The sequence below is a fragment of the Budorcas taxicolor genome, chromosome 3 (genome assembly GCF_023091745.1).
Source record: "Budorcas taxicolor isolate Tak-1 chromosome 3, Takin1.1, whole genome shotgun sequence".
In the NCBI taxonomy this organism is placed as follows: Eukaryota; Metazoa; Chordata; class Mammalia; order Artiodactyla; family Bovidae; genus Budorcas; species Budorcas taxicolor.
The window spans coordinates 35,903,274-35,917,521 of NC_068912.1; the positions used below are offsets into that span (position 1 = coordinate 35,903,274).

Sequence of the window (14,248 nt, forward strand, 5' to 3'; positions counted from 1 at the left end):
GGGTCCGTAAGATGCCCTGGAGGAGGGCGTGGCAACCCACTCCAGCACTGTCGCCTGGAGAATCCCATGCACAGAGGAGCCTGGTGGGCTACAGTCCGTAGAGTTGCGAAGTGTTGAACACAACCGAAGTGCACAAAATGAGACATTGTGCAGTTCAGAACATCCATAGGGAATCTCTGGTCTAATCCTTTCATTTTACTAGTAGAAAAATCAAGTCTGAGAGGTGAAGGGCGTGCCACCCAGCTAGATAAAGCAGAGTGGCAATAGAGCATAATTTCAGGGAATCATAAAATTATACTGTTATGAAAGGAAATCTCTTACAAAGCAGATAAATCTACTTTAAGATTGGTGTGGCATAAAATATATGTTAAAGAATATTTCTTCCTATTTGTTAGGAGTTGATATAAGGTATTTTTCTTGCTTTTGTTTCATTATATGTCTCCTAGCATTTTTTTGCTATTTTATAAACTTAATTTCAGATATTACCATAGTCAATATGAGCCCACAAAACTATCTGCATGAAAATATGTAAAACATTCAGAATTACTTTGAATTATTTTCTCATCTGTAATTTGAAATAGAAAAGAAAAAAGTCAGTTGCTTAAACTTCTATTAACATAGTCTTTTTTTTTTTACACGAAAGTCTTTCTTCATGAGCTAGGTGTAGTTTAGGTTTCTTCAGTACTTTGATGAATTCGCTCAGCTCTCTTTGACCTCTTGCATTTAATAAAAGGCTGACAAGTTGTCTGATGCCCAGGTAGGGAGCAGCAGCTTCTGTGGGATGAAAACAGATTGGCTGGCCTGTGTTTGGTAAATGTCATAAATGTGTGCTTTAACCTGCTGTGCCAGCTGACTGGACACCTGTGGCAGCATTTTAAGTGTTTTAGGTGACAAAGTATTGTCTGTGCCCCCTTAAATTGTCAGCTGCTTTGGGCACCAGCAGATTCTTCACTGTCTTTCCCAAGGACTGTCTTCACTGAGCTGACAGTGCTGGGCTGTCCGTGTGGCCCAGGGTGAGCAGTGATGATGACAGAATGCATCGGGTACTTCTAGTGCGCTCCTCAGGGTGTTAGGCGCTCCACATGGGTTATCTCATCTACAGATCCTTGGGCTGGCTACTGTGATTTTGTTTTATAGATGAGAAAATTGAGACAGAGAAATTAGGTAACTTCTTCACAATGACAAGCTAAATGACAGTAAAACTGGTCCTTGAACCCAATTCTATCTGATCGCCAACCTTTGATCTTCCTACCATGTTCTTCTGCCTCTAGTCTTAAAACCTTAGTAAAAACCAAACATCAAGATGTTAACTCTTAAAAACATATTTTAAGATTTTTTTACTTACCAAATATTCTTTTATGATTTTTTGCAGTTATTTCTATAGCACTTGTAAAGTATGCCATACATTAAGAAAATGGTGTTAGACCATTCATAATGTTTCCAGATTGAGTTACATTTATAGTAAAATAGATGGTTTGGTTTAAAGAGAGTATACTCAAAGTATATTTTTAATTATCTCAAACTTTTACATTTACATTGTTCAAATTTTCTTTTTAAAAGCAAAGTGTGTTAGTCATTCAGTCGTGTCCAACTTTTTGTGACACCATGCAGCCCATCAGTTTCCTCTGTCCATATAATTTTCCAGGCAAGAATACCAGAGTGGGTTGCCATGCCCTTCCTTCAGGGGATCTTCCTGACTCAGAGATTGAAGCTGGGTCTCCTGCATTGCAGGCAGGTTCTTTACCATTTGAGCCACCAGGGAAGCCCTTTAAAAGCAAAGATCCTTCATAAATGCAATTCAATGTATCTTTAAGTTATTTGTGTTATTAGAATGGAAGGCCTGGGAATTCCCTGGTGGTCCAGTGGTTAGAACTCCACGTTTCCCCTGCAGGGCGCACGGGTTCCATCCATGGTCAGCGAATTAAGATCCCACAAGCTGTGCAGCATGGCCAAAACAAAACAAAAGAACAAAATCAAACAAAAAAAGAAATCATTGTGTTAGAATGGAATGCTTAAAATTAAATAATTTTTATTTCTATCTTCTACTGAAGAGATTAATATATGAATTTGATTAAATAATTTTAATTTGAAAATTCTAATTGTAGAAATGTCCAGAAAATGATATACGAAGTTGCTGCCTAGCAGAAATTAAGCAGACAGAAGAAAAATATACAGAAACACTGGAGTCAATAGAAAAAGTAAGTCATTAGATATTCTCGATTTTCAAGCATAGTAAGTTACCTACATATGAACTTTCATGTTGTGAACTTTCAAAGATGTGAGTGTATGTGACAGTCCCTATATGCCAGCTGCTGGACTATACTTTTTGAGGTACTGTACTATAAGATTAAAAATAGTTTTTTTTTAAAATGTGTATATTGTTTGTGTGAAAGGTACGATAAACCTATTACAGTAAAGTACTATGTAGTTGATTGTGTTAGGTGGGTACCTGGGCTAACTGTTGAACTTAAATTGAATTTACTCATGCGCTTTCAGAATGAAACTCATTTGTATGTCAGGGACTTGCTGTACTGCCTTGTATAGTTAATGCATTAGGCTCAATGTTTCTGCAGTGTCTGTGTATTCTGATATTCAGTATAATTTTGGATTTCAAGATCTCCAAGCAGAATTATTCATTCCACAATCCCACAATGATTTATTGATTTCTTAGTGTCTGAATGGCCCTAATCTAGGGACTGAGGGTATAGCCATCAACACAACAAAACTCTACAGGTCTCCTGATTCTCATGGGAGGGTTTATAATTTAAGCAACTAAGTATGTCAGGTGGTGATAAGTCCTCTGAAGAAAAGTAAGGCAGAGAAAGGGGATAGTGAGTGACGGGGGAAGCTGGTGTTACCTTATGTAGAGTAGTAATGGAAAGCCTCTATGGTCAGGTTGCATTTAAGCAGACAGCTGACTGAATTGAGGAGTGAACCATGTGAATATCCCAGAGTGGACAATCCCTGGGAGAAGGGCCGTCACATGGGACAGTGTTTAGTGTACTTCAAGGAACAGCAGCAGGCCAGGAGGCTGAAGCAGACTGAGGGCAGGGGAGCAGTGAGACTGGAAACCTGGTGAGCACCCGAGGCACAGGGGGCATATGGGGACACCTGGCTAAAAGCTAAAGTGTTTTGAGTAGCAAAAGTCATGGGATCTAATGTAAGTTTTGAACAGCTCCTTCTGGCTCTTGTCAGACAAGGGTGGAAATTGAGGGAAATGTTAGAAGAATATTGCAGTAATAAAGTTGACAGAAAGTGATAGTATTGGTAAAGGTGGCAGAGAGTGGTCAGATTCTGAATAAACTTTGAAAGTAGAGTCCAGTGGATTTGATGATGAATTGGGTAAAGGATGTATGGAAAAGAGCAATCAAGTACACTAGGTTTTTAGCATGATGATGGTGACTGAGATGGGAAAGGATAGGTGTATGATCATGAGTCTGCTGGGACCTGCTAAATTTGCAATACTTGTTAGCTTCCAACGAGATGTGTTGAGGAAGAAGTTAGATATATGTGTCTGACATTTGGTGGAAAAGTTGAACTGATGTATAAATTGGGCCATTATCATTATGCAATGGTGTTTAAGGCTTTGGCACTAGAGGAAACCGCCAAGGGAATAAATGCTGATAGAGAAGAGGTTTAAGATCACTTCTGGTGACCTCCACATTTGGAGGCTAGGAGAATGAGAACCAGCAGACAGTTTTGCAAGTTAAAAAAAAATAGATGAAGGTGTGAAAGAGTTGTTTAAGACAATGAGAGGGTAAATGTACTGGGATTATATAGTGTGAAGGTTCAGTTGAGTTCTGTGATTATTTTTTGAACTAGCTATCAATATAGCTTCTGTTTAACTTCTTAGGTACAGGCACAAAATATGTGGAAAGCTAGATTTAACTGGGTTTTCGTTTTTCCAGAAAAAAAGAGAGAGTAAGGGTATTTGCAGGGCAGTGATACTGATGATGGCTCATGGAATGTACACTGGGTAAGGGAAGTGAGGATATGAGGGACTGTGGGATGATCAGGGGATGGGCAGACGCAGTGGGTTGGAGAAGTCTTTGGAAGAAGAGCTGTAATTGTAGGAGGGTAGAAGTCAGAGAGTTGCTTGCTTCAAATGAATTCCCTGGAGCATATGCAGTGGTTGGTAATGACAGGGTCTTGGTCTATGACCACAAGAGGAGCTCAGCTAGAATGGGGCACAGATTGTTGGAGTTCAAGGAACCAAGAAGCCAGGATATTGGAAGGATCATCTATATAGTTACTGAGATGGTCAAAAAGAAAGATGGGGTAGTAATGGACCAGAGAGATGATAGGCCAGGAACTAGAATTCTCAAGGAATGAAAGGGAGTGATCCCCAAATTGCATAAGCAGATTATTTATCTCATAGATCTAGAATCTCCACAAAGCATGTGAGGGATATTTTATATTACTCAAATATATCTCCAAAATGTTGCCATTGTTTGCTAATTCAGCCAATGACATTCTCTCTTCTTTTATTTTTCTTTTCTTAATTTTAGAAGCATTTATAGGCCAAAGCTTTTATTTCATATTTTAAATATATTAACCTGTATTTATGTCTTATATCTCTATTCAAGTATTGAATCTTTATGACAGAGAAAATAGTTTCTGCTTTTTTCTTGGTATTCATAAAACTGATTAATTTTCAATAAATATTTATTGCTCCTTGATGAAAAACTGTGATATAGATTAGGATAAGTTGTAATTAATTATTACCCCTCACTTCTCTCCTGGTAGTATTTCATGTCACCATTGAAAAGATTTCTGACAGCAGCAGAATTTGATTCAGTATTCATCAACATTCCTGTAAGTAAAAATTGCTAGTAAAAATGGAGCTACACTTCTATAAAATCTTTATTTACTTAGTGATTCTCTATTTGAACATTATATTCTCTAAGAAATTTAACCCAATTTTCTGCCTCCTGAGTTCTTATAGTCTTATTTTCTGGAAATAACTGCCATGTCATATTGTCAACCAAAAATCAATCAAAATGTATGCTGAACACGAATGGGTAAGAATTATGTACTTCATTGTTTGTCATGACAAGGTAGCCCCAGTTAATCCCTGGTGTTACAGTCTCTTTGTCTCATGGGAGTTCCCTTCTGCCCCACTCCTTGCTCTCTTGTTCTCCAGCCCCTCGACCCCATCTTACAGACACCGTCCTGGCTTCATCCCTCTCTTCCACTTACTGCCATTCCTACAGTTCCCTGTTCTCTGCTTTTTGGTGTTTTCTGCTTCTGGTTATAACATAATACACTTCCATTTCTGAAATACACTGTTTCCTTCTGATAAAACAATCTGTTTTAATGATAAGATGTGAAGAACTTTTCTTCACATTTATACAGTCATTACAAATTTCAGGGTACCTTAGAATCCTAAAAGAATATTTACCAAGAAGCCTAGAAGCAAGCCAAGTGCAATACTGTGTACGGTCTTGCTAGGCAAGATTCAATTTCTTAGTCCTCTGGAATTGGCCTTGGTTTTAACATATAACTTTTATATACAATATATAAGCTTTGATGTACAGGCTTGCCTGTATCACCTGTGAGGTCCCTAGTATTTTGATTCCTTTATATTTAGTGTTGCTGTGCACGAATTGATGAACTGTGGCATGTTGTCCTTGTCCCTGATTATGGCCACATGAAGGCATTCTTATTGATTTGTAGCATAGAAGGAAGAAAAAGCTCACGAATACCAAATGAATGTTTAGCATAAAACGAGCCACACAGGAGATTCCTTAAAAAACTGGAAATAGAACTGCCATATGACCCAGCAATCCCACTGCTGGGCATACACACTGAGGAAACCAGAATTGAAAGAGCCACATGTACCCTGATGTTCATCGCAGCACTGTTTACAATAGCCAGGACATGGAAGCAGCCTAGATGTCCATCAGCAGATGAATGGATAAGAAAGCTGTGGTACATATACACAACGGAATATTACTCAGCCATTAAAAAGAAGACATTTGAATCAGTTCTGATGGGGTGGATGAAAGTGGAGCCTGTTATCCGGAGTGAAGTAAGCCAGAAAGAAAAACAGCAATACAGTATACTAACACATATATATGGAATTTAGAAAAATGGTAACGATAACCCTACATGCGAGACAGCAAAAGAGACACAGATATAAAGAACAGTCTTTTGGACTCTGTGGGAGAAGGCAAGGGTGGGATGATCTGAGAGAATAGCACTGAACCATGTATATTATCATATGTGAAACGGATCGCCAGTCCAGGTTCGATGCATGAGCCAGGGTGCTCAGGGCTGGTGCATGGGGATGGGGAGGGAGGTGGGAGGGGGTTTAGGGTGGGGAACACATGTACACCCGTGGCAGATTCATGTCAATGTATGGCAACACCAATAAATATTGTATAGTAATTAGCCTCCAACTAAAATAAATAAATTTAAAAAAAAAGAAAACAGATAACCAACAAGGACCTACTGTATAGCACAGAGAACTATATTCAATATTTTGGGATAATCTGTAAGCGAAAAGAATCTGAAAAAGAATATATATATATATGTATATATATATATAAAACGGAATCACTGTGCTATATACCTAAAACTGTGCTATATACTAACACAACATTGTAAATCAACTGTACTTCAATAAAAAATAAATTACCAAAAAAAGAAAAAAACAAGCCACACATTCTAGGAAGGCAAGCACCAAACCAGTTATGTTCGGCCACCGTAACTTAGGACCTGTTTGACAGTTCTTACTCTAATGGCCTTTCAATGCTCCTCAAAAACTGATAGAAGAAAACATAGTGATGGGGCCAACATACTTGTGCTGTACTTACACCTACTGAGGAAAAGTATGCCCTGCAGTCAACGTATGCTGCAAGGTGCATGGGAAGAGGTAGTGGGAGAATTGACACTTCGACTTGAACCTCGTCGTTTCCCAGCTGTGGTATGTATTTTACCGTCTGACTGAGAATGACTTGCTTATCAGGAAAAATGTGAAATTCTTGAGTTCTGAGTTGCCCTATTAAATGGCCTACTACAGTTTATTTGGTGCTTATTTATGCCATTAGTTGTCTGGTTTCAAGTAATTTAGTCTGATGATTGTTAGCTTAGCTCCAGGACACCACTAATTGACCCAAGTACAAATCTACATTTTCATGTCCCAAGGACATGAATCATTACTTTATCCTGTCAATAAAACATTAAGCATTTGGATAGTTTTGTTTAAAAATTTAAAGTGATTATAAAATGAAAATGAACTGTACATATTTTAATACAAGGAATAAATTACCCTTTAATAACTAGTGAGATAATTTCTCTTTCCACAGGATACTGACATTTTGAGTCAGATCTGAAGTGGCTATTTCCCATGTATGTGGCCTCTCTCTTCTCTCCCTTTCTCCCGCCCTTCCCCTCTCCTCTTCTCCTCCCCTCCTTTCCTTTCCTCTTCCCCTTCTCTTTTCTTCCTCTTCCCTCTTTCCCCTCCCCTTTCTTCCCCTCCTCCTCTTCCTCTTTTTACTGATGGGAGCAGGTTTATATATTGAGGGCGTTCAGCATATCCTTGAATGGCAAGTCTGGCAACAATAGGGATGCTGGGCTCCAGGTGATGGTTTTTTTTTTTTTTTTGGTTCTGATTCCTAATTTCTCTTGCTGTTGTTTTCTTTTCTAAGGAACTTGTGAAAGTTCATCGGAACCTAATGCAAGAGATTCATGATTCCATTGTGAATAAAAATGACCAGAACTTGTATCAAGTTTTCATTAACTACAAGGAAAGGTAACTTTTGGGTTTTAAACTTCATGGCTATTAGTTTGTAATTACAGTGAGGGTTACTATTAAAATTTCTCATAAATAGCTGTAAATACGGTTCATTAAGATACTACCTGTGAAGTAATTAGAACATGGGACAGTTAATCTCAGGGTGGTGGTTGAGCTCTCTCTCTATATATACCAGGAAAAAAGAAAAAGAAAAAAAGAGTTCAAGTTTTGCACTGAAAACCAGACAGTGTAGGTTCTTGTACAGACCTATCACTCTTGAGTCCTGTACATAGACTTCAGGAGGTCATCCTAAATCTCTGAGCCTCCTTTTCTTTGTCCGTAAATGTTAGGGGTACATTAGTTGGTACTTACTGCTTTTTCCTACTCGAATAGCTTATAATTCTCTATTTTGGAGTATTAGATTCACAGGCAAAGTCAATTTCTCTTTTGGAGTTTGAAAAAAATCTTCTGAACAATTCGCATGAATTAGAAGTACCAAGGAGTTTTGCTTAAAATATAGCACTGTCTTTTTAAATCAATCCCTATAGTTCATAGTACCCAGAAGTGGCTAATTAGCTGCTTTGTGTCAACATTAGATAAATATTAATGTAGTAGTATTTTTTCCACTAGAGAGCTAAAAGAAACAATAAATTAACCAGACTCTCTGCAAAAATTGGTGTCACTCCAGAGATACCCTTCCTGAAGTAGACTCAGACCCCATGCAGTATGAATGATCTTCTATCCAGCACAGCTCAGGCCTCTCATTCCCACTTTTCAGATAATGTATTTTTCTTAATTAAAAAGTGGGAAGGAGTAGGAAGTTGATTAATGAGTGGAGTTGTAACTAGTGATTACAGTGACATTGTAGTAGAAAATAAAACTGTTCCTGAGTGAGCATAAACAGTGTAAAAGTTGATCTCTAATAGAAACTTGAACAGAAATTTTAATTTTGTTTTTGATGTATATATGTACTCCAACAATGTGTGTGTATGCATGCTAAGTGTCCGACTCTTTGCAACCCCATGGACTGTAGCCCTCCAGGCTCCTCTGTCCATGGAATTCTCCAGACAAGAATACTGGAGTGGATTCCCATTTGCTTCTCCAGGAGATCTTCCAGACCAGGGATAGAACCTGAGTCTCTTGTGCCTCCTGCATTGGCAGGCGGTTTCTTTACCACTAGCACCACCTGGGAAGCCCACTCCAACAATATTAACAGTCATTAAGTTTGATTGTAAAATCTGCCTGCTATAAAAATGTACATGGAATCAATTCCATTCAAATTTGGAAATTAAAAATAGTCACTTTTAATACCATAAATATGAGTGACCCTAATTCCGGGACTGTAAGTGTGTGTGTGCTCAGTTGCTAAGTTGTGTCTGACTCTCTGTGACCCCATGGACTTAGCCCACAGGCTCATCTGTCCATAGGATTTTCTAGGTAAGAATGCTGTAAGTGTGGTGTGTGTTCAAAGAAATGAGAAAACTGAGGTTCTGAGTAATCTGTCCAGGGTTACCTAGAAAGTGAGAAGTCCAGGATGAATGAGATTTGCTTTGGTTATATCTAACTGTGGACTTAAGTAGATGGATTTCCTCTTCTACTTTAATCTTGCCTTTTGGTCCTCAGCTTTCTTTCTCTCTCTTTTCCTTTCAGGTTGGTTATTTACGGGCAGTACTGCAGTGGAGTGGAGTCGGCCATCTCTAGTTTAGACTACATTTCTAAGACAAAAGAAGATGTCAAACTGAAGTTAGAGGTGCCTGTTTATTTTTTGTTTGTATATGTCATAGAGTAATGTAAACTAAAACAATATATTTCTTCTCATGATCATTGCAACTGTAAATTTCCATGAATTCTAAGTGTGATTTCTTAAAATATTAGATAGCCCTCTAAAATAATAATGTGGCAGTAATAATAACAGTAGTAAAATAGATTTATGGCTTTTTTACATGGATTAGCACATTAGGCCCTCATGACTTTGTCAGATACATACAATTAATTTTCTTATCCTATGGATAAGGAAGCCAAGGTTCAGAGAGATTATGAGTAATTTACCCAGGGAAGTAAAAGGTACAGGATGAGTAAGATATATGTGAGATAATCTGTACATAGATTTAAATTGTTTATTAAAAATATAAGATATTTAGGGGCAGGTGTATAAAAAGGGCATGGATTTTGCCCATAAGAAGTAAGACAAGACACATACACATATGATGAGATTAAGTAGTAAGCACTCTTTGCCAGGGCTCCATGAGTGAGACTGAGTAATTACTTCAGTGTGGTTAGACTATAGAAGATTTATCTAAAGAGGTGGCATTTGAATTAGGTCTCTAATGAATGGGGTAGGTCTTGATAGATGAGATTCCTTGTAGAGAATTCTGTAAGAATTGGTATGTCTTGGCCAGAAGAGTCAGTAAAGGTTGAGAAGTGGCAAGTAGATTAGTATGAACAAAGCACCTGGTAACAATGGAAAATAAGTCTGGAACCTGTGTTGTCATTGTTTTTTTTTTTTTTTTTGTATGTATCTTTTTTCCCCCATAAGAAGGGTTTGCAATTTTAAAAAACTTTTGAAAAATGATTATTTCTGTGTTATATGAATTGTCATTTCAAATATATTATCCATATGTTTGGATCTTCTTAAAGTTCAGGTAGCAATATATACTCTTGGGTGACTGTGGGTGGCTTGGTTGGCCCTCTCATACCCTCCTTGCTGCTGATCGATGGGTTTAACCACAAGGTCAGGTGATAAACAAGGAAAAATAGACAGAGGATTTTTAAATGAGAGCCCCTTCACTGTTGAGCATATCTGGTCTGAATTCCTAACTCATAATTCCCACAAAGGGGAGCTGTTGGTGAGAAAGTTTGTACATCAACAGGCTACCAGGTAACTGTACTAATTTTATATCACAGATCCTTCTTTCTTACCTCTTACAATCCCTTGATGGTGTGGATCTTGTGTCTGGAGATGATTTGAGTCACCACTGAATGACATCCTTACTACCTTATCAGCTGAAAGGGCTTCTGCTCCTCTTTAGAGAACCGAGCCCCATAACTTTATAACTGTGGACATCTTGAGTCAAATTAAAATATGAAGGTCAAGTTAAAACTTTACACCTTACACAGTGATTACCTAATGAAGCTACCATTAAGGCCGTATTTTTAAAATAAAGATACATAATTCTCGTTCAAGAGAAGAGTCAGCAAGTGGACAATAAAACCTTCATTGTATTCTCAACATTATTTTTGAATGTTACTCTCCCTTCTTTTCAGAGTCACTGTCAAAATCCTGCCCAATAAGCACACCTTCAATCTCTAGAGTTATAGTTTCTGTAGTCATTGTAAATCTTAGGGAAAGAGAGACCCTCAGACTGAGTTTGAAGGCTGAGTGTGAGGTGATGCTGGTTGTCTTTTCCCCAGCTGAAATGTCCCTATTCTAACCATGGGCCTGATTTGGAAATATTTAATCAAATACTTACTATAAGCCTTCAAAACATAGTCTTTGCTAAAACTGTATTCTGCAAGTCCCAGCATGGGAGAGGGAAAGCTGCCTTATTGTTGGTTTCTTTCTGCCTCCCTCATGTTTTCTGTTTTGTGGTTACTGTTATTCTTGATGATTTCTGCCTTTTTTCACCCTTACTGTAGAACCAAAGTAACGTGGGGTAAAGGGTAATGGAGTCCCTTTACTTTGCTCTAAAGGTCACTCATCCCTATTCCAATTTCTTTTCAATTAGGGTTAAGAGTTGAGGCTAAGCACTTGACTGGATGTTGTGGAAGAATCTTTTCTACCCTTTATTTACTTTGAGTACTAATAAGCATTTTACCTTAAGGGGGTCTCAGCCCCCCAACTGTAGTTAATGCCAGCAGTGTTAGATTCTTTACTTCTTAAGCCTATAACTTAGAACTTGAATTAATTTTACCCCAAAAGTTTTAAACTGATTTCCATACATAAAGTGAGTTTTAAATGTGTAACATTTTCTCTCTTAACACTGTGTTAAGATGGCATAACATAACAAGTATAAGATACAACCTCAGTTTCCGAGGAACTTAAAATGCAGCTGGCAAAATGAGACCCATTCATTACAATAATATTAGCAGTTTGACCTCCTATTTGAGACTCATGATCCAGAACTTGTTACAAGCTATGGAACCAAGAAATCAGTGAAATAGTTATCCATCCAGTGAACTGCAGCAATTTACAAGACATAAGCTAACATGTCAGGATGTGTCCCCAGTTTTTGCCTGAGAGCTCTAGTCAAACATTCACTAACTCATTATGGTCATTGGAGCTAATGGTGTTTGTTTCTGTAGTCCTGATAATATATCTTCCATGTTCTGGAAAAGCTAAGTATGGGCAAAATGGAAACAGAAGAGTATTTTCTTGAATAAAACTCCTTCCATGAACTGGAAAATTCCTTGGTTTTGGTTATGTAATTGTCTGAGGATTTTGAACTTACTAGGTTGCTCACAAATAAATATATTTTTATGGCACCTTGCTTTTTTTTGGAATGAAATCATGAATATGTGAGCAACAGTAAAATCAGAAAATCAACCTGTTCAAGAGTTGGCAAACTTGATTTAAATTCAGGCTTTGACACTACAAATTCAAAGTACTTTCCTCAAAGTTGTAGTTAACATCACAAGAGTGAACCAGTTAATACTATTTTTCAGTAAACTTTTAAGAAAGTAGAATGTGAGATTAAAAAAATAATATTGGAGGCTTTAAAAACTTTGAATTCAGTAGTGGGTTTATATTTTAGCAAATTTTTGGAGTCAATCATTCAATTACATTCATTGCAACTAACAAATTCTAAAGAGGTATAAAAATATATTCAGTTTAGTCACTCAGTCCTGTCTGACTCTTTGCGAACCCATGGACTGCAGCACGCCAGGCCTCCCTGTCCTTTGCCAACTCCCACAGGTAGTCAGACTCATGTCCATTGAGTCAGTGATGCCATCCAACCATCTCATCCTCTGTCATCCCCTTCTCCTCCTGCCCTCAATCTTTCCCAGCATCAGGGTCTTTTCAAATGAGTCAGTTCTTTGCATCAGGTGGCCAAAGTATTGGAGTTTCAGCTCCAACATCAGTCCTTCCAATGAATATTCAGGACTGATTTCCTTTAGGATGTACTGGTTGGATCTCCTTGCAGTTCAAGGGACTCTCAAGAGTCTTCTCCAATACTATGGTTCAAAAGCATTGATTCTTCAGTGCTCAGCTTTCTTTACAGTCCAACTCTCACATCCATACATGACTGCTGGAAAAACCATAGATTTGACTAGACGGACCTCTGTTGGCAAAGTAATGTCTGCTTTTTAATAAGCTGTCTAGGTTGGTCATAGCTTTTCTTCCAAGAAGCAAGCATCTTTTAATTTCATGGCTGTAGTCACCATCTGCAGTGATGTTGGAGCCAAAAAAAATAAGTCTGTCACCATTTCCATTGTGTCTCCATCAATTTACTATGAAGTGATGGGACCAGATGCCATGATCTTCATTTTCTGAATGTTGAATTTTAAACCAACTTTTTCACTCTCCTCTTTCACTTTCATCAAGAGGCTCTTTAGTTATTCCCTTTCTGCCATTAGGGTGGTGTCATCTGCATATATGAGGTTACTGATATTTCTTCTGGCAATCTTGGTTCCAGCTAGTGCTTCATCCAGTTCAGCATTTCTCATGATGTACTCTGCATATAAGTTAAATAAGCAGGGTGACAATGTACAGCCTTGACATATTCCTTTCCTGATTTGGAACCAGTCTGTTGTTTGTTCCATGTCCAGTTCTAACTGTTGCTTCTTGACCTGCATACAGATTTCTCAGGATGCAGGTTAGCTGGTCTGGTATTCTTATCTCTTTCAGAATTTTCCACAGTTTGTTGTGATCCACACAGTCAAAGGCTTCGTCATAGCCAATAAAGCAAGTAGATGTTTTTCTGGAACTCTCTTGCTTTTTTGATGATCCAACAGATGTTGGCAATGGTTCCACTGCCTTTTCTAAATCTAGCTTGAACATCTGGAAGATCATGATTCATATACTGAAGCCTGGCTTGGAGAATTTTGAGCATTATTTTGCTAGTGTGTGAGATGACTGCAATTGTGCGGTAGTTTGAGCATTCTTTTGCTTTGCCTTTCTTTGGGATTGGAATGAAAACTGACCTTTTCCAGTCCTGTGGCCACTGCTGAGTTTGCAAATTTTCTGGCATATTGATTGAAGCACTTCCACAGCATCATCTTTTAGGATTTGAAATAGCTCAATTGGAATTCCATCACCTCCACTAGCTTTGTTCGTAGTGATGCTTCCTAAGGCCCACTTGATTTCACATTCCAGGATATCTGGCTCTAGGTGAGTGATCACACCATCGTGATTATCTGGGTTGTGAACATCTCTTTTGTACAGTTCTTCTGTGTATTCTTGCCACCTCTTCTTTATATCTTCTGCTTCTGTTAGGTCCCTACCATTTCTGTCCTTTATTGTGCCCATCTTTGCATGAAAATTTCCCTTGGTATCTCTAATTTACTCGAAGA

General features: G+C 38.1%; 1 protein-coding gene across 1 annotated transcript in view; it reads left to right on the forward strand.

The window, feature by feature from the left end:
• Positions 1 to 14,248, forward strand: part of VAV3 (vav guanine nucleotide exchange factor 3) — a 425,860-nt gene that overhangs the window by 201,342 nt on the left and 210,270 nt on the right. Inside the window, exons 6-9 of the mRNA XM_052637052.1 lie at positions 2,106 to 2,198; positions 4,747 to 4,815; positions 7,653 to 7,756; positions 9,389 to 9,488. Of these exons, the coding sequence (XP_052493012.1) occupies positions 2,106 to 2,198; positions 4,747 to 4,815; positions 7,653 to 7,756; positions 9,389 to 9,488 (366 nt within the window). The remainder of the gene's footprint in view (positions 1 to 2,105; positions 2,199 to 4,746; positions 4,816 to 7,652; positions 7,757 to 9,388; positions 9,489 to 14,248) is intronic.